We start from the raw sequence: 26,905 nt of genomic DNA, 5'->3' as shown, positions 1-26,905 counted from the left end.
CCGGCAGAGAGTCAGAGGCGTTGCTAAGGAGGTTGTGTGATTGTCATGATAGATGGGATAAATGTCAGCTGAGGAGATGACATTCCCCGCCAGCTTTGGCCTTGAAACCCGGCTCCTTTCCTCCGTATTATGAGACTTTTGCAGAAGAGAGTCTGCGGGCTTCATTTACTGAAGCAGCGGGGAATAATATAGTGCCAACATTTAGATGTGTCAGGTCCCATATCACTAGCTGTTCTATTAGAAATGGACCCCATTGCGGGACAATTAACCTCATGCCCCCAGTAGCAGATCTATGCAGTAACCGCCCAGCACTGGCCAATAAATCAAACCTCGAGGGAGATACCAACACTCTCTCCCATGCTGGTTACTATTGCCCAATGGATCACACTTCTATCCGGGTACATTTGAGTTTCATATTCTAGCAGTGGACACGCTTAAGTTAGGTGTCACTGTAGTGGTTAACCTGCAGAAAACCTTGGTCAAACTTTGTAGCACAAGAAGTTGGTGTATCATGGGGTGTGTGTGTGTGTGTGTGTGTGTGTGAGAGACAATATGAATTCTCCTCTACGACTGGAGGACGTCAACCAACGTTGAGAAAGATGAGTCTGTATTGAATTGCCCTTTGATGCGACTGCAACTTCAATTTAATATTAAATACACCTTGATATATAAAAGCAATAATGTTTGTAGTTCATAAGAAGGTCATTGTCCACTTACAGAGCATTAAACGATTCATTTTAGATGGACAAAAGATATGACTATTAATGGAAAGTCATGCAAGTAACTCAATTATGTTAACTGTAGCATCCAAGCATGGGTACCCAATCTTTTCCTCTTTTTATGTCCATAATTTTTACTAGGGGATTTCGCAGGTCAACCGTTTTATTAATTGAATTAAATATAATATTGCAACGACATTATGAATTTACATTGAGTAATTTTATTATAAAGTATGCATATGAGTCGGATGATCTCTTCCATGCCCCTGTAAAGTCCAAAATAAGGTTTCTATGTGTGGATTGAGTTTGAAAACTAAAACAGTCATAAAATGCATTACAAAAATATAATTAAAATGCGCAGAAACTATTTTGTATTGATTTACCACTATTTATATTTTTTATTGTTAAAAGAGTTCATCACTTCAGCTTTGTGCTTTGTGATGAGGTCATTCATGCAATTCAAGTTGAACTAAAGAATCTCCCTGCCACTAAACAATGCGACCTGGGTGTCTCCTTTCACAGTGACATAAAAACATGAGAAGCATAGAACGACAAATGCTTTTGGCTTTTTTGGCACTGGTGTTGTGAGAAGAAACATATCCAATAGATCCAAGTTTGCCAATTCTTTCCCATTCCCCCCATCAAAGCCATTTTTTTGGTCTTTTGTATTACATCATATCAATCCAATCATCACCTAATAGCTGTGAGCTGCGGCTATCTTTTTACACCGTTTTTGAAAATGAGACTTATAAATCCTCAGTGGAGCAAAGCCACTTTCGTCTTCCTCCATAGCCTGTCATTTCTTTAATGGCAAAGTCAAGAAACGAACGAGGAGTAATAAAGCCGGGTCACCTTCAGGACCTGCTTGTGGTTATTCCTGTCATTAGCATGTGGCATCTCGTGCTGTCCGGCTTCCATTATTACCGAGGCATGCTTTGCCCTTCCCACTGCCCACTGTCACCATGTAATCCTCCCACTGATGAACTCAGTGTGAAATATGGCGACAGATGCGAAGTGCGAATGACTGAAGCGTGATGATTTGGGACCTTGGGGCCATTAAAGCAGTAGCTATTAAATCTAATTTGAACATTTTGGCTTTTTGGCACGTGGAATAGCAGGTTGTGAGGTGGAATGATGATCACTGCACACCCCGGGGATGCCTTACTTCACCAAATGTTATTGGTGTTTGCATTTGCCTTTGTTAATGTGCTTTGGGGTGTTTAGTCTCTACTATGTAGTTTGTGCATGTTCCTTCATAATGGTAATTGTCGTTTAGATACTCAGGTTGTAATTACTGCCGGTGGGTTTTTTTTTGGGGGGGGAGGAAGCTAGTGTAGCCATTTTACTCCTTGATTCATTCATTTTTGTTTGAGAGATGTTGTGCATGTGTTTATTAAATGATCAGTTCATTTTGTGTTGTACACATCACATCACAGCATGTGATCACGAACGGGTACAAATATTATATTCAAGCTGTTTGCTAGCACCTGCTTGCAATAATATGACGGCTGATGTATATTAGTTCATGTTCTGCTTGTAATGCCTTCTTCTTTTGGTAACAACTTGAAAGAAAAAAAAAATCCACTTGATTGCAAAGGAAAAAAGGAACCTTTTCCATATCATCACCCTCCTAACTCATATTTTCACACATTTTTTTGCCTTAAACATTTCTGATGCTGGTCACCTCGAAAAATCAGCTACATCCGTAGCTAAACAGATCATGGAATACTACACTTGAAATGAAATTATTAAGCAAATATAATCAGTATTTGGTGCAGTTCTTTGTGTTTTTTTGAAAAAATAAAAAGAAAATGACCTAGGCCAATATTTTAGGAGGGCGATGATATATTGATACAAATTCAAGAAGCAATTCAAAAGATCTATAAAGAAAATTTTAACAATACATTTATTGTGCCAAAAGTCAGCAAAATGTCTTCTGTTGTCATAGTTTACTGTAGCGCAAAACTTACTTGTATCATATTTACAATTGGAATGAATGAATTGATGCAAATATTGGCACAAATAAAAAAAACTCACTGTTATAGTGAAATTATGTTTTATAACAATAGTGTACAATGATGAGTTTGTACGTCTGTCACTTTAGATTGGATAATTTAACCACAAAATATAAGAGATTTTGTATTCGATTAGAACTCTGTATTGTCATTCTTGTCCAATGAAACGCTAGTATATTCAATTTTGTTTTTATCTGATTCAAATACATTTGGATATGCTTTTCATTTGACCGTGTCGATGCCCAACCTTTAAACATACTTTTAAAGTCATTCCGATTTACATGGAAGAGCTCAGCTATTTATTCCCATTCTGCTTTTCAGTTTAACATCTATTGATGTGGTCTACAAGAAACTGAGAAACAGATATTCAGAATCTCCTTATTGAAAGCGCTCAACGGGAGAGCGATGAAAATAGTTTCAAAATCTTAGTGGTACCATTGGTAGTAAAGACTCATCAATAATTGGACAAAATGTACCACCGCAGGGATGCTGCTAAGACCAGAATGTCCCTCCCAAATTGATGAGATCAAGGAGAAAGGTACACTGCAGGATACCAAGTAGACTACATGAATGGAACTGTCGGAATCCCTGCATGGAATTTAGAGCCCATTCAAACCTTGAGACTACGACTTAATCATAAAATCAACTTTTTTTTTTTTCCTCGTGAGAGGATTTGTCTTTTCAAATCCATGAGAACGTTAAGTATCGTTAAGAATGTATCTAAGGAGGCCAAGTTGTCATCGGTTTCCAATCCAGAAAACAAAATAATTTTTCTACATTTTTACTTTTAATCAATGCTTAGCTAAGTAACATCATTATTGCACAATACGGTGCTCGTCAGAGGTTCACACCGTCTGTCATATGTAAAAAAAAAGTGCTCCTTTGTTTGAAAGTACAAAAAATAAAAATCTAGAAAACAACATGTGATGTAGTTCACTCACGCTATAATTTTTTTTCCTTTTCCTTCCAGCTGCTGGCTGCACATTTGAAGAGGATTCCGATCCCAGTTTGTGTGACTTCACACAGGGTGAAGAAGATGACTTTGATTGGCAGCTGTTTCGAACACATAATTCCCCATATGCTGGCTCGGACCTCTTGCGTGGTAAGTGGTCCTCGGACATTACTCGTGTTTATATGCAGTGATCATAAAAAGTCCGATTTTACTTGTTTAAATGACTGTTCCATAAATTAATGTTTTTTGGGGGATTTAACAAATGATGTGCTGAGTTGAAGCTCCGTCGTGATTGGTCGTTACCAGAGCAACAAATCCGGGTGAATTTTGCTGCATAACTCATGTTCCACAAATGCAATATCAATCAGAATGTCATGTTTCCACTATTGGGCCTACGTAGAATATAATGTGGTAAAGAAAATTTAGGGCTTGACTTTGATTTAACACACACACAGAGGTCCCAAATAATAATTTTCTGAACAGTGAGGTGAATTTGGATAATTTCCCGCTACCCACCTGATGATTTCCTGGTTAGGATAAAAACAAAACATGTTGTATTTTTTGCACTGCAGTGATATTATCAGAAAAGTGTCTGCTAATCCGCCGTTATCGTCCAAGCTTCCATTTTGCATCAGCTTAAATGAAGCGGCCTCCCCACTTTTTTTGTTTCCTGCTAAGCTCAAAGATAACTTTATGTTAACCAGCCTGAAGACGAATGGAAACCAACATTTTCCTTCCATCATCCTCTCCGCTGGTGGTTGCCAGAGGGTGACGGCATGCATAGTTTATAAAGCGCTCCACCATCCTTGCATTAACAAATTCCTACTGGGAACTAACAAAGAGAAGCATGTTGTTTTAGATTCCCAGCAGAAATATTAGTGTTGGCAGTGAGCTTCCAGCTCTTTGTTGAAGGGATCAACTTCTCTCTTCCTTAACGACCAGTCCATCGGTTTTGGGTACCGGAATAAAAATTTAATGGAAATATGCATTTCCTTGTTCACTGCTCATGGGAAGAACTTTCTTTCTTAGCGGCTTAACAGCAGGCAGGTAAGAGTTTAAAAAGAAATTGTCAACAGAGATTTTGTCATCTTCTAAAAATATATTACCTGGATTGTACAACAGTTATGTCCTGTCTTGGCATCTGCATCCTTCTCCACATGTCAACATGTAATTAAATTTTGAGCATGACAAATGCAAAATTCAAACCAAAAACTCTTAAACTACACTTGCGCTAATTTACATTTTTGTCATCAGCAATCAAGTGTGAATTTGCCTGCAGCTAGCAGCCCATTCACAGCAGGCGATGGGCTAATTAACACCTCTCCCTTTGGGTTTAATTAAAACTCCGTCTCATGCCATTTACAGCTATTGAGGGCCCTCCGCGGAGCAGATGAGCGCAGGTTGAATTAGGCAGGTCCTAAAATTTGCAAGACAAGCGATACCATGAGTATCAACTTTGTCTCAGTGCTGAAGAACCACCTTAAGTTTGGACCAGTTGCTGATAGGGTCTGTGCAATTTTGTCAATTCATGCACCTTTTGTTTGTCGTTTTCACATCATTTAAATTGTATAGCTCCCCTGTCGGTCCCTGGCAGAGGAAGTCTGTTACTCCAGCTTTGCTTTTTTCTTATTTAATCCCCTCGTGTTGACTTTTAACCATGTATCACAGCGGACAACCAAGGTAGCGAGGGATAACTAGACTTTATGAGATAAGGCTATTTACATTCCACCCGTATTACTTTGTGCAGCTGAGAAATTTGTGTCGGGGGAAGATTAGTAAACACAGCTAAGACAGCAGCAGCTTGTGGCTCCCAAGAGAAATTAAAAGACTACTGTTCCCATGAACAAGGGAGAAAAAAGATAGAATGCGGCAAGGTCTTAATAAGAATGGCCCATTTATCTTCAGATTCGCTATTATTTTGAATTAGATCAGTGATGTCAGAGTGCCTGATAAGCTTCTGTTCTTGTTCTGTTTTAATGAACATGTTAGTTTGCAGGATGATGACCTTGCCAAGAAAAGTTACGAGTCACGATGCTGTACAGTGTCCATTATGCATTATCAAGGTTGGGAAAAAAAATATTCCTATTGGCAACTTATCTTATGGTTGGCAATGTGCTCAAACATTTGATAGATAAAGTTTGGTATAGTTATCCAAATATGAGTTGAGAGGAAGGGTCATGCAGTTGATCATAGACTGAGGTCGACTTAGCAAGGACAAGTTGACGTGTTACTCAAAGAGAGCGTTTGTGGATTTAAGTAGACCCTTTCTGGACAAATTTGATCAGATGCGGTGAGTTAGGATTTGGATTAAAGCAGGAAGGTCACTTGTCTTCTTTCTGTTGGTCTTGACTGTGTGCCGAGTATTGTTAGTTAGTGGGCAATGCATTGCGGTGTGTAGTTGTGACAGAGCGCAAAGCACAGCCAAGTCATTTCACTTCGCTTGTGTCCTGAAAATTGTTTTGTCAATCAAAAAAGTGTCGATTGTGTAATCATTCTGACAGATCATTTTTCCGTCTACATAACGATGAAAACTATATCAATAAATTCCTGGTATCCATGTGTTCATGAAGAACCTTGCCAAAAAATAAATAAAATAATCGCCGCTTCACTAGCGTTTCATGTGCTCCACACCTGCTCAAAGCTTTGTAGAAATTGGTTAGTTATGTAATCATGGTACCTAACTAAACCGTGGCGAGAAAGAAAAAAGAAAAAAAAAATTCAGCCATATTACAAGTGTCAATCTCATCCCTCCTGTATAAGACTCTACTGCTTGCAAACGGTAAATTAAATTGGAACCTAACTGACGTTCCTGATTAGAAACTGGGCATTTTGGCCTGAATTTCCTATTTAAAATTTTCGACAATATATTCTCCCCATCTATTTGAAATGCCGTTAAATGGCTGCCACTGGCCCTGAAGGTGCACTTTGATACACTTTCACACTTGCAATCAGGATCACAGAAGTCCATCACTTAGAGCTGCTCTACCAAAGATGATCTGAAAGTAGCCTACTCTTTAATGGCAAGTAAATTGCAGCACAAGATGAGAGTGGTCCCGACTGAAATGGCTTTTAGTACTATCTTGGGGTCGGGGCCTGGTCACCTGAAGCATACATACATTCTGCGAGCTCAGTATCATAACCTTACAATGAAAGAGGCACACCGTTGCACAGCTCTCTCGCACCCCCTCTCTCCATCTTCTTGTAGTCATCTTGCAGAGGATAACATTGCCTTCTCTCAATCTGTCACCTCTCACCCCTGCTGCACCCTTTTGATCAGCCACATACATCTGTGTGCGTGTGTGTGTGTTTGTGTGCGTCTTTGACAATGACCTGAGATTCATCAGTGTCGTCAAAGACATCTGCTGTTTTCGTAGCCGACCAGTGACCAGTCATCGTCAGTAGTTTAATATGCTATTACAGTACAGTGTTGGCCTTGCACAACATTAATTTCACAATATGCACTAAATCATTCTATGGAGATTTGAAATTGTTACTTTCCTCTGGCCCTCCTTTTTTTTTTCCAATCCCCATAATACATTTGTCAGTTTTCTCTCAGGCAACTGTAAAAGTGACTGTATTACCTGCGTTGTATTAAACAACATGAATACATTGAATTATAGAGATGAGTTTTTGGACTGTAAAAGTGTTGGTAAAATTACTGTCACAGTGGATGAACATATTTCCACATTTTTTTTAAACATTTTTTTTGTTTTTGACTTAATTTCCCCATGCCGCTATTTCCCACTGTTATTTATAGAAAGTGTATATTGAATATTTCTGAGTTTTTTAAGAATTGTGTTTTCTGGTACGATCCCTTTCCCCCGTGAATAGCGGTGATGGACTGTACTTTTTAATGTAAATGTTAGAAGTCGAGTTGTGTTTGTAAACCAAAATTCCATACCTGAGTCATCAGCGCACTAAGTGAACGTTTTGCATATTTCATGATATTTTTTAAAATATTAACTATTAATTACTATGTAATATTAGTATTACAAGAATTATTAACTGATATAAAAAAAAAATCTTCTGTGCATTGCATGGCCAAGAAGGCTAACAGAGAGCTCTACCAGTTAAAGTATCACTACCGTAAATACCTAAAAGGGTGCGCAGGCCAAATTACAAATCTCGGGCAAAATGATCTACGAAGAGGTGTCGATACTTAAAGAAACATGTGCGAGCCGGAATCTGACTGTGCAGAACCTCTTCTATGCAATATGCAAATGTGAACTCTTTACCGTTGAGGTTTGCCACTGCATTTGTTTTTATAGAGTAGAAAATGAATACTTAATGATACCATTGTCCTTGCAACATTTTCAACCGAACGATAAGCCGAAGGTAACGGAATGCCAAGCTCATGTTAACGACGCTGACATTTTTGGTTTGTTGTTTTGCCAACCCGCAAAATTAGCTTTAATCAGCTACAGCTGAGTAACTTTAATGGCGGCAATTAAGTCTCGGGCTTACCGCAGAAATCAAGCTTGTTACAGCTTGTTAAGACACAGTTAATTATGTCAGTCATAATTAAAACGGCAACTCTTTGGGTTTATCGCTGCCTCCTTTTAAATATCGATTCAGCCGTTTTCATCCTTCTGTTGCATGAACAATTTGTGTGCTGAATTTAAATGTTTTTGCTTTTGTTTGAGGGTGTGGTCTCCCTATTTGGTGTTTTGTTCTCTGCAATCTAGAACATGATGCGTGCGGTTTTCTTCACTTAAGATCACACTCATTTAATATTAAATTTTGCTGGACAATTGTTTGTTGTTGGATATGTGTGTTTTCGGTGTTGTTTTTACCAGGTGCTTTGAAAAAAATAAAATAAAAAGTGTTCCAAGTATTCCTCATTACAATTTGAGAGGTGCCGACAGGATGTAGCTGTTCTGACACGTGTAGTTACTATATTATCCGGACTATAAGTCACACTTTTTTTCATAAAATGGCGGGTTCTGCAATTTCTACTCTGGAGCGCCTTAAAAAAAACATTTCACAGACAGAACATGAGAGGGCACTCTAGACTTATGCACCGATATCTCCAACTCCTTACAACGGTGAAGTTACGATACCGTTCCACGATCAAGTTGCTGCCAAGGCGATGAATATTAAGGATTTTGGAGCAGGACCTACTTGATGCTTCCGCGTCATACAACGTAACTGCCTCTCTATCAAAGCACCGTCAGCGGCATCCCAAAAACATGAACACCGGACTCTTTTTCTGTTCATGTTTATTTTTTCATGTAGCTATATAACTTTCAATGTGTTAGCATTTCTCACACCTATTCAGCCTGTTCGTTCTTCTTTTATTCACATTATAACTTGCCTTTCACGGTGAAATGACAAAAAAATTTAACTTTGAAACCAGTGCGACTTTATGTATGTTTTTTTTTTTCTACCTCATGCATTTTTGGGCTGTTTCAACTTATACTCCGTAAGTGACTTGTATTCAATCGATATATTTTTAAGCAACAGCTTTCACTGCACACTAGGGCACATACGCATTGCTGTTCTGATAAAACTGGTGACACAGAATAATAATAATATTTTTTCCATGTATTCACATAATCGCCGTTAATTTCTTTCTCTGTCCTAATCCTTTTTTTTTAATGGTGAATTTTGCCCTTTTTATTCGACTCTCCTGTTTCAAAGGTTTTATTCTACATAAACATTCCTTCAGATGATTTCCTTAATCATCGCATCTTCACTGAGAGGGAAGGACCAGTTAGTGGAGTGAGCCAATTGGTCAGAATGATATACAGTCCGCCGAGGACCACAAGTAGACTCCAGTGGCTCACCCGGAAGATAACTTACAACTCATTAACGCCCAGTCGATAAGATCACAAGCTTTTCACAAATACCGCTCCCTACAGCTAATCTAAATCCAAACTATAGCCAATGAATCAACCTCTTCTTCGATTTTGTCTTTTGCCTACAGTAATAAGCTACAGATCGGTGTTTCCTAACCTTTCTATGCCAAGGCATCCATTTTACATGGGCTCTCAAAGCACACTGTCATACAAAAGTGTCAGAAAATGTATGAATACTGAAATAATCATATTGTCTGAATTTACTCGCAAATCTGAGCGTGCTTAATTGAACACAAAACTGTTATACTCGTAGGAAGCCATGACTTTTTTTGTATGAATAGCAACAGATGATTACACGGGATAATTGTACCTTCCATCATTGAATAGAAGAAGATGTTCTTATTCGGTCCACCACTATACATTGCATCTCTTTTTCTACTGTATAGAGAGATGCATGCGTACTGTGTAAGCTTTGGAGGCTCTTGTTTGGCCTAGGCCTTTACTTATCTAGATGATGTACAGGGAGATAACGCAGCCTGAATTCACACGGGTATGGACGACGGCAGGGCTTGTTTAGTAGTTAACATTCATGCTCAAGATGCTTTTGCACAATTTTGAAACCAAGGTTGAATCCTTTGAGAAAAAGAACATTTTAGGGGCAAACACAACACTGCTCATCATGCGGGCTGCAGCCATCAAATAGGATTTTTGGGGTCAAATATATTTTTTCTTTGTTGAAAAGCAATTTTGACTACACAAGGAAAGTGGACGTTATACCTAACAATGAATGATCAATCCGTTTTCTTCTTTACATTATCAGCAAGTTGTATTTCTTAAATTTAAATTGTGTGTAGCAGAAAAGTATATTATCATGTCTTGATATATCCAGTGAGGCAATATAAAATAATCAAAATAAATAAATAAAACAAAAACATAAAAACATTTCAGATCAAACTTAGTATTCATTGTGTAAAAAACACCAGCCATTAATAATAATAATAATAACAATAATAAAAACAAGTCTGAAACAGTCTTCACAGTATGGTGTGCAACTTCACAGCATTTTAGCATCCGGTTTAATTTTCATCATTATAGAAACCAAGGATTTAACCCGTGGACTTCTTATCTCTCTGCGTGAAATTCTAATATTTTATGCTGGGTAAATTCCAAGCTTCAAAGTAAAGTCTGTATCTCCATAAAAAGGCATCTGCACAAAGCCAGATTGACGAATCGATCAAATGAGAACCAATACAAAAGTCGTATCGAGAAAAAAGGCTTGTATTGGCTCTGCCGGAAAGCCATTGCTCACAACAGCAGCGATGCTGGTGTAATGAGGAAAGGTATTTTGATGAAATACCTGCAAACCAGTAAAGTACATTCTGGTGTGCTTAAAGCAGGAAGCACAGCTGACATGCATCCATTAATCAGCAGTCCTCCGGTGTCAGAAGTCACTGCAATATATCAAGGCAGACATCATATGTGAATGCTGTAGCCTTCAGTTTGAGTTCCATGTCACAGCTCAGTGCGATTGCATGTGGCGGTTCACTTGGTTGACATGGGGTATCCCACCTGAAACTGACACCAGCCTCCTGACTTTCATCCAAGACACAAGGACAGCACACACAGACACAAGCCGCATCTATTTTTCCGTGGACAGCTCTCGGAGGAAAAAGTTTGGACACCCCAGCTCTACATCATTGCTTTTTTTTCTTTCTTGTTCCATCCGTCATGTTTATGCAGTCTGGTATGGAGTTGTAGCCCATTCCAGCTGACACTTATTTCCATACCACTTTTTAGTTTTGTGATTTTCTTCTATTTAAAAAACACGTTTAGCTAATAGCCACAAAACTTTGTGTTACTCGAGATTCTAGATATTTTACTACTTCATTGGTTTAGGGCTGCAGCTATCGAATATTTGGATTAAAAATAAAGGACTATTTTTTGCTTCATTAAAAAAAATCTTTATAAGTGCAGAAGTATAAAAAGATGGATTGATTTTGATTTTGCCAGCTAACACGACACATTTGAGTCATCTTGGTTTGTTAAAAAACAATCAGTAAGAAGTTACGGCAACTGTGCCAGACTGTTGTTGTTACCTCAGGTTGTGGTAACTACACAGAATGCAAATGCCAGTCCCAAAAAAGTTATGCTCCGTGCTTTTGAGAAGAGTAGATTGTCGGAATAACATTCGATTTTCACATTGAAGTTCACATTGTATAATGGGAAACAGAATGTCATGTGGGAGCATGAGCACTTTGATCTTCTCTCAAATGCAGCACACTTGTTTCCCCCCAGGTTCGAGATTCGGTGGGCTCATGAGGAGATAATAACTGCATTTAGATGGTTTCACAAAATGCCTCCTTTGCTACGAGAACACTTACAAAGTTCCATTTATTTTGCCTAATACTTTTCAAACACTATTTGTAATGTGCCGCATTTCCGTGGTTAAATGAATTACCGATAAGTTTGCTTCTTTTATATTTTGTCAAAGCAAACTGGAATAAATGTATCCATACCTAATATGGGTGTATACAAAAAAAACCTAATTTGAATTGTAAAATTTTTATTTAAAAGATGTGAGCGCATTGAGTTTTAAATATATCAAGATCCACATTGAATCGTCTCTTATTGGCGTGCTATACCCTCGAAGGAAATGCCACATTTACGGTAACCTACTCACAAGTTAATTTTGTAAAATGACAACAAGAAACTAATTGCATCATACCCTCACAAACTCAGGCCTACTATATTGAATCAAATGGTAATTCTGCTAAATTGGAGCAAATTGAATTTTTCTCGTTTAAAATAAGATGTCCTTGAATCGTAGTAGAAGTATGAACATTTTCTTTGAAAGTCAATTTACCGTCTGTGCCCCTAAGTTTGCTTACAGTGCTTTGAAATTTGAAGTCAGGGACTTCTGTGCTCCTCGGCAAAAAAGTGCGTCTGGAGCCCAGGTATCTTTTGCGCTGTAGGTGGTAGATATAAATTACCTTTTTGTATCACGTAGAGAGAGATCCACGTATATCAGAGATGACTCGCAACGCAATTCTCACCGTGTGGTCATTGATCCGCTACCGAACATTCAAATTATCCGTCTCTTTCTCGGTGCGAGAAGCTGCGATAGCAATCCACAAGCCAGGAGGGCGTCTTGAGTGCCGTTTATTTCATCTCCATTTTGCTGAAATAACATTGATTGGAGATGTAGGACCCTTTGGAGCCAACATCTGGTTGGAGAATCGACAAGGGGGCGAGTGGCCACTTCACACAAGTAGACCGGGCGTTTTCTGCCTCTTTGTCATTCTCTTCGGTTAAGCGCATTCTCGGGTGCAGTCTGTTCTCATAATAACTCCTGTCATGGCCAACACTTTGTCAGTAATTGATATGTACTCCTGCTTCTGGGTGGGGACATTTGCATTAAATTGTGATGATAATGGCTATGAAAGGCCTGATGCCAGCAGAATGCCAAAGTTAAGACTGATGGCCATTTGAATTAGCCACAATAAGTAATATATTATATCCGGTCTCGCGGGACCATTGCTCCCGCTGCATTTATTACCTTGTCTTTTTTGTAGATCGACTCAACCTGGCAAGTTATAAATATTCTGTTCACTGTTTCCATTCCTAATGATTATTCTCATCCTTGGTATCTGTCAAGAATGAAATTGAAGTTTGAATAATTACAATGCACTACAGTCACCGATGGTGTAGTGATTCACTCGCCTGACTGCCGGGAGCGCGGCTTCAGTTGCCGCTCAGAGACCGTGTGAATGTGAATTGTTTTCTGTCTATAAACGTACCATGTGATTGACTACCGAACAATCGAGTGTGTCGTCTGCACTTAACCCAAAGTTAGTTGCGACAAACTCTAACTCACGCCCTAAACAGGATAAAAAAAATAGAGGGATGGATAGAATACAACGAGAGCTACCATATTTGTTAGTGACCACGCTTTTGTTTATTCTATACCTCTCACCCATGACAGTTTTTACGGTATTTTTCGGAGCAATTAGCCACAAAGCAATAATTAGGCGTAATATAATTTGTTTATTTTAATACATTTTCATACACAAGGCGTAGCGGGTTATAAGGTGCATTATCTTTGTGAAGCATTGTTAATCTTTGTTTTGTTCGCTTCAAGCGGACAATAGCAGATGATTGATTGATCGTTGCGTTATTACTCTGCTCTAGCTAATGCTACATGCTAACTTGTTTGACAGTCAAACAACTGTAAACAAACTCACCATTATCCAACCTATTTTGTTCAGTCCCAGCTGTGTCGTTTAACTCACGCTCCCACGTTGAAACACTGGACGCACTGCCAGAAATGTTCAGCTCTGTTTTGGTTTGATTGTAGTATTCGGCAATTAGAACTACATGTCCCATGATTCTTTAATACGAAAGCAAGAATTAGTTCTAGTTCCGGTATGATGAAAACCTGGACCACGGCTCGTGATTACATACGAATGAGAATGAGAATGTAAAATGTATTATGAAGGAATTTGAATTCAAGACAACATCCGTGCATAAGGCGTATCGGATTACAAGGTGCAAGAGTGTGCATTTTGGTCCAAAAACATACGGTAACTTAAACTAAAGCTAAAACAATCTTTTATATATATTGAGCATTGAAGTTAACTCATGCTGACTCTGGCTGAGAGGCAAGGTACACTCTCGACTGGTTGACAGCCAATCACAGGGGATGTCGACAAACAATCACTGTCTCTCACATTGACACTTATGGGCAATACTCGAGTCTTCAATTAACCTAACATGAATATTTTGCGATGTGCGAGGCATGCACAAAGAAGATGCAAACACGACACAGAATCTCACTCCGGATGTGGTCGAGGGGTGCCAGCGAGGCTTGTTGGATTTGCACGCCGTGGTCATGTGTGATTTTATGCACACAGGCCAGCCAATAAAAGCACCGTGAGACCCAACTTGACTTGTTCATTACGTCCAGAACATAACACGGAACAAAAATTACACAAGGTTACATTAGGTATGTCTGAGAATAGAGAGGAACCAGGGTTGTTGAAGCTTTAGAAATGAAAAATATAAATTTTCTTTGAACAAGAGCATTTTTATGATTCCGTTGCTTGTAATGATTGTTCTCTCACAATTCCATGCATCACTGCCTTTGTCAAATCTGCTCAGAAAGTGCAACTTGAGAAATATTGACTGCACTTTAGCTTCGGAAGGGTATCATATAGTGACTTTCTTCTGTTATTACGATGAGAAGGTGTCTGCTCAAGCTTTGTCTATTCAACAATGTGACAATATTATTACCTCGCAATGGAGAATGTTTTCATCCGTCTGGGTTTGTTTGTTAGTTTCCTTTGTTTGTGTGGAGCCGTCTGTCTCCTATTTTTGATTGATCAAGCTGCTTTAATTTTATTTTACAGTTCCGGTGTTACTCAAAGAATAGAAACTTTTGTTGAACTGGTCCTCATAACTTTATTTTAAACCCAAAAAATTCAGCTGCTCCAACAATTACTTATAATCAAGGTGTGACATTAACATCCACAAATGTGGGTAACCTCACTTCTCAAAATTACTAAATAGCTTTTCAAAAGTCATTGATGAGCAAAATTTCCTGTCAAAGGAAAAACACATTTTTTCATTGGGGGTCAGGCTGGCGCCTATTAATATCATCTCCATCAGTTTTAATTGGGAAAAATTATTTTGGCACTTTTTCACAAATTTTCTGTATTTTGAGCAGGGGTTGCAATGCAGCATGTTTAAAATTTTGGGAGACTCCACCAGAAGACGTACTGATGTTGGTATTGGTTAAAACCAATTCACCAATACTCGGAAAAACCTCTTCCAAAAAAGCGAGCAGCAGAAATGTTTATAAATTTTGTAGCAGAAATTCCATCAAGCTCCTTCGTGGAATCATGAAACCCATCACCAACCAATTTGCCTTCCTCTAGGTTGTTTGTAACAGCAGCGAGGGGCCTGTCCCTCCTAGGAACACTTCCAGGTTTTTCTGCTAATGACAGCTGGAGGTCCTCCACTCGGAGCTGTCAGACAGCATTTGCTTGGAAATTCATATGCGAGGATGAGAAGCAGGGCATGGCATGCTCTGTAAATTAGCGCCACGCCGACACAACACTTGCGTGAATACACTTGGCACGCATACTTGAATGCGCGCCCAAGCCAACATGAGATGCATAGAATCTGCTGACTTCTGTTGGGGATATACCGCTCATGAGATGATTAATGCTCAGAAACAAGAGGCATCCACGCTTCCAGAATCATCTTATTTTCTCATGTGTCGGTTTTGTTGCCGGGCCGTAAACTGAAATCTGGAGGCACTGCATCTCTTTTATTGTGACAGTCTAATTATGAAGTGGCAGCTCCCAACGCGGCGTGGGGGCCGCTTCCTCGTCACCCTGCTAAGGGCCATGCTCTCTGAGGGGAGCCATAGAAAAAGTCATGATCATAACTTTAGGAGAAACTCATTGGCTTTTATATGCTCAGCTTGTTGTTTTCCATTGCAGACAAACTTCCGCTTGTGTGAATCAGAACTTCCCTTTGTGTTTCGAGAATGGACAAGAGGCTCTCTCTGAGATGGCTGTTTGGGGGCCACGCCCACAAAGTGCACCCCCTTTTAGCTGAATTCATTTGATGACTCTTTGGGAGCAGCGCAGTTGTCCCACAGCGACAACGCATGCTCCTATTTTTACAACAGCAGAGTTTCGCTTACATGTTCTGTTTCGCTGCTCTGACAGGCTGTTGCATATTTGCACCTGTGTCTGTGGCTCTTCCTTTTTTTTTTTTTTTTTTTTTTTAATCGCTTGTTCAATTGCAACCCTCTTGTTTTTCTTTAACATTCTCCACCGCTCTGAAGCTGAAGCATGGTATTGGGAATGGGTAGACATGACATGGCAGTTTGGTTTACGAGACGTGCTTGGTGTATTATTAATGGCTTCTCACAAGAGATACGCTGCTACACTCTGAGTGGGAGATGATGTGTCAGAAATGTGTGTGGTAGCGCAGCAGCATCAAACGCGAGCTGCTGTCATTCCGACCTGTGCTCGTAGCTGTTGGTGTGTATGCCTCCAGGTGTGAATGTTTGTACAAGAGTGCAACAATCAGTCTCTTAACCTTTTTGGGAGGGGACGGCACTGTCTTTTTGACCGGTTAACACCTCCACTCTATGTGAATACACATTCTCCTTGCTAGAAAGAACCGCAATATCTATATCTTTGCTGCTGTAACACCTCAAATTTCCCCATTGTGGGACTAATAAAGGACATCTTTATCTTTATCTTTTAAGCTAATAATTATAATTTCAATCATAATTTCAAGATATTAATTAAAAGTACATTTATGGGAGGTCCCAAATGAAAGGGCACATTTCTGGCACTTGATTGCAGCTAAGCACAGTGACAGGTTGGCACCTGTTCCCCGCTATTGATGATTGATGATTAATTAGCAAGCAAGGTTAGACTAATCCAGTTTCCACGGGTTCCTGCTGGATCAAACCGCCTTACGTCACCAACAGAAGCGCGTCAAAGATTGAACGTTTTATGGCGTTAGATTTATGCCACAATTACGTAAGCTTAATGTGAAATACCGCGTACAAAAACATGTTTTGTACGTACTCAAATGTCTTTCGCGTGTACAAGACCCACCACAAGTAGGCACAATATAGGTTTTACGCTTACGGCTTCTCTCGCCTCTACACGTACAAAACGCAGATTTACGCTTACGATGGAGGCGTGATAACTGTGCCACAATTATTTACCAATCAAGAGTCGGCCACTAGGGCTGATTCTGATTGGCTGTTTACTGTCCAATCGTAGCTCGGAGGTGGTGTGAAAAAAAACTGAATAGAATGGCGCGCCGCTATAGCGAACAACTACCATGTCGTCCATTAAAGTTGACGCGCAGTTAAAGGAGAAGGACTTGGACTTTTTGGTGAACAATTTAATTTCACTTGCAAAACATTTTATCCACAGATGTAAACGGCTCAAGGTGAAGCCCCACATCAACAGTTGGATGAATGACCTCAAGTTATACAAAAAAATCCTTGCATGTCATGATGAAAAAAAATTTCCAGAGTCTATTTTCTTTAATGTAACGTTTTGCAATATTGTTGAACCAATCAATGATATTTGAAAAAAAAAAATATATTTTTGAATTATTACAAAAACAATAAGAACAGCGTGTTAGAATGCAGAAAACCCTTCTATCGACTGTGTTTGAGTCTTCCCGGATGTTGTACTCTTGTAAAATGCGATTGGGCAATAAACAGCCAATCCGAATCAGCCCCAGTGTCCGACTCCTAACTGGTTAATAATTGTGGCGCAGTTATCACGCCTGCATCGTAAGCGTCAATCTGCGTTTTGTATGCGTGGAGGAGAGAGAAGCCGTAAGTGTAAGACCGATTTTCACATTAATTTCATGTGAAACAAATTTTTGTACGCGGTATTTGACATTACGCCTACGTAAATCTAATGCCATAATGTTTCAAGATAGGCTTGAATCGGGTAATAAATTGAAATGTGTCTTCACATATACATTTACTGTGTGTATGTGTGTTCCTGTCAGGCTTGCATGACATATTAAATTATATGTTTGTTCCGGTTCGGTTATTTGCCGTGGCTGCAACTGAAATTCCTGCCTTTGACATATTAAGTGTGAATATTTAGCCCAATCCACAGTTCAAAGGCCATACTCCACTGGCTTTGGGCTTATTTTATGTTTTTTTTTTCTTCCTTCCCTTTCCCCAAGGCACTGTGAGGTTCGCTCTCACAGGGACCTTGGACATTGGGAGGCTGGGCAGGTCAGAAATGTACAGTTTGTTATCTCAGTTGTGGCTCCGCTTGGCATTTGGTCTCATAAGACTTCCAGCTCTTTCAAGCAATAACATACCGGCAAGCAGATGGCTGAGCGGCTTTGTTTGGTTTATTAGTAGGCAATCCATCTTGGCGCTGGTGCTATTTAAAACAGGAGCATAGGGATGGGCTTTCGTCTACATTTCATTGAGCGACTAAGGGGCAAATTAACAATACACTTTATTGTTTATTATTTTTTTTTAAAAAGATAAACAGTTGAGTTCAAGGACCATTAAACTTTGCACGGCACGTAAAATAAAAGAAAATATCTAGATCGTTCGGGCAACACTGTTGGATTCCGCGCACGGATAGTTGAAAGGGAGGTGGCAGCGGTGTCCTTCCTTTCAGCTCTGCGCCGATTGCGGGGACCCATGGATATCACCAACCGCCGCCCACTGAATGTTCTGAAATCCCGTTTCCATACCAGTCGTATTCAGCAGAGCAGTACCCGTATCTGGAAGGCCAATTACAACTAATTTTACAAATCTACGCTTTTGGAACAAAATAAAGAAGAAAAATACGTCAAAGAATTGTTTTTATCAATGAGATAATTTGGCCTGCTACTCTCACATTCAGAAAGAAAAAGAACATGCAGGGAGAAAAAACATAAGTGGCTTGTTCACACACAAGTGCCCTTATATGATCCGATTTTCTCAAAGTCACCTTAGAGGTGCTGGCAAAGTGAACTGGAATTTCCCTTGTTACAATTTCTGTTAATTTTCCCATTGTGATGTCCTAACACAGTGAGCCGCAGCTACCTCATGTAATTAAAACGTGGTGGGGTTAGCAAAATTTTTCCGGATAACTAAGCGGCTCCACCTGTGTGCCCCCCCCTCAGATCTATGAAACCAAGATGCATGTGTTTTAACAGAGTTATTTCTTGGCTTTATACAGTCTGAAGCCTTCGGTCTCCGTCCATCTGGCTCCATTGTTGATTGCCGACAGCCCGTCTGATGAGCGCGGCTCGCTTGGAGTGGCACAAATAGGGCCCTGTTGCTCCCTTAGGCCAGGCTTTGGCAGGGCTTTTGAGAGGCGTTTTCTCGCAGACCCTCTGAAAGTGAGCACAGCGGTCTCCATGGCTGCCTAATGGCCATGCTGCTGCTCTTCTTCCGAGTTTCTCAGTTGACACGTTCTCATCCTCCTGCAGATAAAAGCCCTTGCACACAAAGGGAAGCAGAGTTTGTCTCGTAGCCCAAATTGTCTAGAGGGACTTCAAATTGAGAAGGGTTTTATGTCCAACATTTATATTAATTGAAAGCATTCCTACAAACTACTTGTCCACTGTCAACCGAGACGGCGCCGCTGACTCTGTGTGTCACTCTGCAGATTTTTTCATCCATAACATCTCCTCATTGCTTGCTGACAACAGAAATTTGAGACACAGAATGTTGCGAGTACGACAAGAATGCCGCGTTGACGTGTACAGCTGTGATTGCCTCCATATTTTTGACAAGGGCACAATGCGATGCATTTGTCAGCCGGAAAAGCACAGGTGGAATCAGTGACACTTGCACAGGCTTACAGTCAGTTTTAGTCTAAGCGAGGCAAAGAAGTGAACATGTATGTTGATTTCATTTTGGCACTGCTCACAAAAGTTGAATGTGCTGCTACTAGTATTAATTCCTTTTTTTGCTTTGACTTGTCCCATAGACTAACCAGATTTAATTAATTCTCTAAAGGGGCGTAATTTGACATGAAAAAAGGAACAAACAAAACAAAATATAATCTTGTCAGAGCGGCAATGTGAAGCAAAACTGTCCGTAAAGTAAATGCGAGCAGTTTACATGCAGTGAGGAGAGGCAACAGGGTGGCTATGACATGTTTTTTTTTTGTCTGTTTTAATTACTTCTCTATGTGTTTAGTGTTCATAGTTTTGTGCCTTGTGCTTGCTGGCTGAAAGCAAAGATTCAATGATGCATGGCTGCGTTTTTGTCGGTTTCATTCCCCGCATGTTTTTTTTTTTTAATTCTTGTCCCCTCTATTGGACCCGGTGTCAGCACAAGGATGTCAAACCACTGACTGGCTACACAAAACAAGACGGTTAAAAGAATCCCTATTCAGGCAACAGGGCTAATCGATAGGAAGTTAAACAAAAAGCGAGAAAAAAAGCCCAGACACCATCAGCAAAAAAAAAAAAAAAAAAGCTAATCGCTTGTGAGCTGAAAAAAAATGTTAGTGGTTCAATTTTCCTTCTGTGTACTTCCAAATGTAGCTCGTGTACTGACTACATCAGGCGTGGGCAAACTACGGCCTGGGGGCCGCATGCGGGCCGTCAAACGTTTTAATCCGGCCCGCCGAACTTGAAAAAAATGAAATGAATCAACCTTGTTAATGTTTTATTTTCTAAATATTGTGGCTCTTCAAAGACATATATATTGTTGTAATGCTTTTGTTCACTTTAATTTAAAAGTAAATTTTTTTTTTTTTTTTTACTCCGATGAGGTGAGGTTACCAAAACACTCCATCCATCTGTTCCTGGTCCGGCCACTCTGTCAAATTTTAGAACCCATTGTGGCCCGCCAATCAAAATGTTTGCCCACCCCTAGACTACATATTACATGCTGTATTTATATTATCATAATAATTACAAAAAAACAACAATGCTGGAAAGTGAGGCTTTTAGTTAAATGTTAAACTGCTTGCAGATTCAAAATCCTGTTGTTGACATAGTTCCAAATAGTTTTTGGAGGGTTGCATTATTTTTGTACACAGCCATTGAGAGAAACAGCAGGTGTTGTTGTTCAAATAACTGGCATTTCTCATCGAGTGACAACCACTTTCACTGAGGAATTCTTATGATACGTTGCAGCATTCATTAGTTTGCATAAATTACCTTGAGAATGCTTTTGTTGTGAAAATGGAATTCATCTGTCTTCACATATGGAGGAACACACTTCATAAATGGCACTGGAGCGTGATCACTGGCTTTTTTTTCATAATAGGCCGTTTTTGGTGTGGCTCTTATCTTCAGTTATGCTTCTCCCAGGAGGATTAATAAATGCACTTTAAAAAAAAAATCATTATAAGTATGTCACAACCCAGCCTAGGCGAGATGAATTCTCTATCTCTTCATTTCCATCTGTGTATTTGTACTGCAGGGCTGCCAGCCTAAGCCAAGCCTACAATTTCCCTGTCACCGTTTTTGAGTTCCCAGGGGCTAAAAGCTGGCATTCGCAGCTCCGTTGTGAGATAGGGTCTCTCCAGCATGTCCAAAATCTGTCCCAAAGCCTCCTCCTGACTGGACATGCCTTTGTTTCCTGATAAGGGAGGTATCGGAAGTGGTTGCCCCTTTTCCCTCCTTCCCTGAAGGGTGTACCAGAAATACTGCCAAGGAAATTCATTTCCATAACTTTCCATCTGCATCCTTTTCCTTTCAGTCGCTACCCAGACTTCTCTAGGCGAGAAGAACATAATTGAACCGTTAATTAGTCTATTGCTACTCTTTTTTTCTTTACTTGAATTGACCAGGACAGCGACTGCATTAATGTAACCCCTCTTTTACATTAGTTACAGTTGAGTACACTTCATAGTGTAATTCATATTTCCTAATTTACAGTAAAAGTGGCTTGGATTTATTTATAAAATGCAGATCTTGCTTTGGTGTCCATATCTAGTATCACTGTACTTAAAGTTGCCGTACATCAGAAAGAACACGCATTCACACATGGCCAAAATGCATGTGACAGGTGACAACAATTCACTCACTCGCTCGCTCGCTGCAGTTTTCATGTACAATGTGTGCCGTTTTGCTGAGTGTGTGTTTTGCTGTGGGTGTGCATGCATGTTGGCATTTTCCAGTGACATCCGTCTTTCGATAACAGTGTAGGTCAGCTCTGTCCAAATGGCATATCGTCAGATTGGCAGAATTTGATATATGGTGATTCATACCTGATTTGTATCCACATCTCTGTTGTTCAAAGCCTGATTCAGCGCTCATGCAATCTCTTTCCATGCGTTTTGTGCTTACAGTTATGACGCACAAAATAACTGGGCTACATGGGTGACACAAGTCTATGAGGCAGTACAATCATTGTTTTTTTTCCTTTTAGCCAAGCTCTTCCATTGACTGGCCCATAACATTTCAAATGACCTGTTGTTGATTGTTTATGAGTACATAAAACCCTCATGAATTGTTTGTTGGAGCCCTGATGGTGGCCAAGGTCAGGGCTGCAGGAATCTTCCCAATGACAAGTGTTTCTACTGAGATAGAATGTCTGCCCACCAAACGGGAGAAAGGGAGGGGCGGATTGACAGTTAATCACAAACATATTACACCGCTGGGATGGGTGTAACTCTAGCCTTCCACCGGTAGCTCCCACCTGCTCGTCAATATGATGACACCGCGGCCTATCAGCGTCTGCCTCAGATTTATCAATCCTGCCGAAGAATACGGATTCGTCTCGGCCAGAGCTCGACACCTGTCCATCCATCAGTCTGCAGTCTGTGTGTGACACACAGCTGACAGCCTCTTTCTCTTCAAGAGCCTTCCACCACATGCCAACGCTATTGTTACTCCGCTCGTTCAGTCACTTCCATTGAATAAATGCTTTTTGATGCTACCAGACTAGACTCAACAATCTTAACGTTAGCCTAAATCTGAAGTGTTGGAATCATGTTTTGTCATGATTGGATCACTCAGATTGTTTTAAAGGCAGAGTTTATTACGTCAGACTGATGGACACCCATTTTGCTGACGATTAACCCTAACTGGGTTAACTGGCAAACTGCCTGACGGACTGAGCAACTGCCGATTACGATTCGGTTCGGCTTAAAAAAATGACGGACTGACGAACGACGGACGAGTACCCAGGCCACTGAAGGACGTCAATTTAAGCAGGCCAAGCGGATACTAAAATGCCTGCTGAAGATCATTTAAGAAGCACCAGTTGTCATCGCTGACAAGTTTGTCAGCTGCATATGTTTGTGAACCAAATGTGGGATTGCATGACTGTGTAGAGGAAGGAAAGGGCAGATTGTATATAGGCTTGTTTTGCTTGAAAGGCTTCTTATGCTGATATATCTCTGTAGACTCTAATATCCTGGGATACGCTATGCCTCGAGGCATGCTGCTAAATCACTACAATGTTGACTTTGAGTAGAGCTTTACAACCTTTGACTATATTCCTCGAACATATAATATGACAGGAGTCTTATTTTACAATAAATAAATGAGGGAAAATGCATAGGAAATCATCCAAACTTGTGCATTTGCTCAGGGCAATTCAGTTCTTGTGTCGTGCTCATTAAATTCATGTCAGAACAGATGACCAAACGATGGCGTGAGTTATTTGGTGACTGTGGCCTCCATCGCCGTTTACCACCGGGGCATGTCGCAGCGGCTGACATGTTAATAGAATCAGTCACTGATAACAGGGTGCTAATGAAAATCTAATCTGAAAACTAGCCTGTCGTGGATTGTCTGCCTCTTCCGTGTCCGGTGAGAAACATTTCTATCTCAGGTTTCATTAGCTGATATTCAGTAGTGTCTTTCTGAAAAATGTCCTATTTATAGCGGCTCGAAGCAAGACGGTGGTTGCATTGGATGGAGATGTGGTATGTCTGAGGCTTCTTTCAATAGGAGAGGTCAGGGAGGAGATGGATTAATGGGGTGCTTTTAATTAATTCTATTTCATCTTCCATCTGGGGGTTTGAGAGGTTGAACTATAGAATCATTCAGGATTAAAGCCAATAAAAGAGGTTGAACTATAGAATAATTCAGAATTAACGCCAATAAAAAGATTCTAATATTGTATCCCACTAGGAAATGTAGGATGCAAAAAACATTCTGGCATTTAAAATAATAAAAAAAAAAGTGTAAGTAAGGGCATGGCCACAAAGGTCTCTTCTCTTTTCTTTCCAATAAATTCTTCTTAGGGCTCAGCCTATATTCAGCAGTCTTTTAAATAGTACCACGGGACATTGCAAATATCGGTTATAATCAGACATGCAAACAACAGTGCGGGTCTACTGTATTTACTTATCAACACATGGCTGAAATGCAGTTTATTGCAGAGGAGACTGGGGGCAGCAAGAGAGTGAGCCAGAGCTACTTGTATTACATCGTTTAGCCAATGTTAAAGTACAATGGGGAGTACAATTGTGTTTAACTACCTAATTATGTAATGTGTTGGAATACAGTCATAATTATTGCTTTGTGCACCAAATCCGTGGAATCCTTATCTCACTGCATTGTGAATGCTTGAAAACGTGGCCGTTTAAATTGGTGAACATATATACATGTAATAATGGCAGGCACACAACACTGTCAAAATGATTGATTCACAATTAATTCATCACTAATTTAATCAACTATTTTTTCATTATCAATTAATCATTTAAAGCCAACATATCCCTAAAAATTGGCTAAATCTTGCAATTTCAACCTCACACATGTAAATATTCTCACGTTGTCTTCAATCGAAGCTGATTAATCATATTTTGTACTTGATCAAAATCGTACACTTACATATATCTGCTTTTTCCCTTCAAACATGTTTCGGACCAAATCAGTAACTGAATCATCATTAATTTATGGCAAAATTATTGTCATTTTCAACTTTTGTAAAATCATAATTTGCAGTCATATTAATAACCCGTAATTGATATGTAGTTAAACCTGATGTAGTCTCAGAGGTTTATGTCTAACTCGTAGCCCTTCACATTAATCTGGCCCAAGAAGTAGCTTTAAATTAAAAAATGTTGGTAAACACTTCACTCCCTCTCATGGGACACTGCTTGTTTAGTAATCGGTGGGAAAATGATTTTGCATACATTTTATTGTAAAATACATTTTTACCCAATTATTCAATTAATTGATGGTATGATGGTTCGAATACTTGATTCTAAATATATTGGATAGTGTCAGCCCTCAATTGTGATTAACGCTTCACCAGCAAATTATTTTACTGCATTGCTAATATCATACCAGCTGTGTGTCATTGCCATCCTTAGGCCTGGTATGTTATTTTGCTTTTACAGTTATTTTGCAAGCCTATGTACAGTATTAGAGTTGTTTTGACGTCGTTGTCTAATGTTCCTGATTTTGCAAGGTTGTCATGTTAAAAAAGGCAGTCAGTTTGTATTTGCATTTATTAAAGCTTCAGCTTGACAGTGCGGCTCCAAATTTTCCCAAAGGGTGAAAATAAAAACCCATTGAGTACAGATAGCAAGGTTCATGGATTTCAGTGACAAAAGAGATCCTCGTCTCTTTGTCTTCATGTCTGGGATGTGTTATTCTCAGCTTCCAGCCCTCAAATATAATCGACTGAGCAATGTCACTCTGGCATACTGCACCGTAGAATAAAACAGTAAAATAATGCTAACAGTGCTGCATCATTTTCCCATGCAACAGGCAACAACCTGACCGCTAATCGTCATGCATTGCTTGTTCTTGCGGCTGCACTTTTAGTCAAAAGTTGTTGGTTTTTGTTTGTGTTTCTGTGTTCGAGGTTACAGCTGGAACACATGGTTGATTATATTCCTCACTGACCGGCAGAGTCCCCGGTGTGATCTTATCCATGTCGTTGTGAATGCACACGCATGTCTGAGCGCTTGCAGAGGAATAAAAAAATGGTCCTTGTGTACGTTGAGATGCAGATAGCACACCATTTATGGAGGGGGCATGTGAAAGTGTCAGGTTCAATCATTCAATAGGAACTCTTATTTTGTAGTTCTTATTTTGCATCACACTTGTCTGAGGTGCATATAGCCGGTTTGTCGCGTAATATTGTAGTGTGCAACGTCATGCCCTTGCTACTCTCATAGGACGTAGCCTCCGAATCACACCTGAGACACAATCGTAATACTGCATGACACTTTTGTCACCAACAAGCTGCTCAGTTTAAAGGCGATACTGTGAAGTTTTATTCCATGATCACATAGCGATTTGTTATCTTGGTTATTAGTTATCAATGCGTCATCTTTAAATACAGCTTCCTTTTTCATTGAAATTGGACACTATATTTTTCCCATCGCATTATTTGTCCTTTTCTCCCTTTTTAAGAAGCTCTCTGAACAACTTATTTTTTTTTTAATTCATTTGTGCTAGCTCATTTTTGTTCAGTCTTTCTGTATGGTGGTTGGGTCTGCTGAAATCCTGAAAAAGTTTGTCTTTGACAAGTTCAAGCGAAAGCGCAATGCAACAGGTCATTATTATTACATTATTTTAAACTGATGTGACAACCAAAGATATTAATTAAATATAGTTTCATCTTGACACACAACCAGCTTGTGCCAATGTGTATATTTATATTTATATTTATATTTATATTTATATTTATATTTATATTTATATTTATATTTATATTTATATTTATATTTATATTTATATTTATATTTATTTTCTGTGACATCGCCAACTAGAGTTGTGGCATACATACTACATAGTTTTTAGTTGTTTTTGCTTGTCTTTGTGGAAAAGTGTCGAATATCTATTCTGTTAGCGCACGATCATTTAGTCCTTATAGTCTTTGCAAATGTAATTTACTTTAATGACAAACTTGCGCGAGATTGGGTCTTTCAAACAACAACAACAACAACAAAAAAAACAAAACCAGTCTAAGACATACAACACTTG

General features: G+C 39.5%; 1 protein-coding gene across 4 annotated transcripts in view; it reads left to right on the top strand.

Annotated features, from left to right (window-relative positions):
* ptprub (protein tyrosine phosphatase receptor type Ub) overlaps window positions 1–26,905 on the top strand; it is a 160,030-nt gene that overhangs the window by 47,680 nt on the left and 85,445 nt on the right. For all 4 annotated transcript variants that reach the window (XM_088306271.1, XM_088306270.1, XM_088306269.1 and 1 more), the window contains exon 2: window positions 3,705–3,836. In XM_088306271.1, coding sequence (XP_088162397.1) covers window positions 3,705–3,836 — 132 coding nt within the window. The remainder of the gene's footprint in view (window positions 1–3,704; window positions 3,837–26,905) is intronic.

Source organism: Idiotropiscis lumnitzeri, chromosome 10, assembly GCF_059441095.1.
Source record: "Idiotropiscis lumnitzeri isolate Australia: NSW breed Sydney's pygmy pipehorse chromosome 10, RoL_Ilum_1.0, whole genome shotgun sequence".
Taxonomy (NCBI): Eukaryota; Metazoa; Chordata; class Actinopteri; order Syngnathiformes; family Syngnathidae; genus Idiotropiscis; species Idiotropiscis lumnitzeri.
This window is presented reverse-complemented; position numbering and strand designations above follow the sequence as displayed.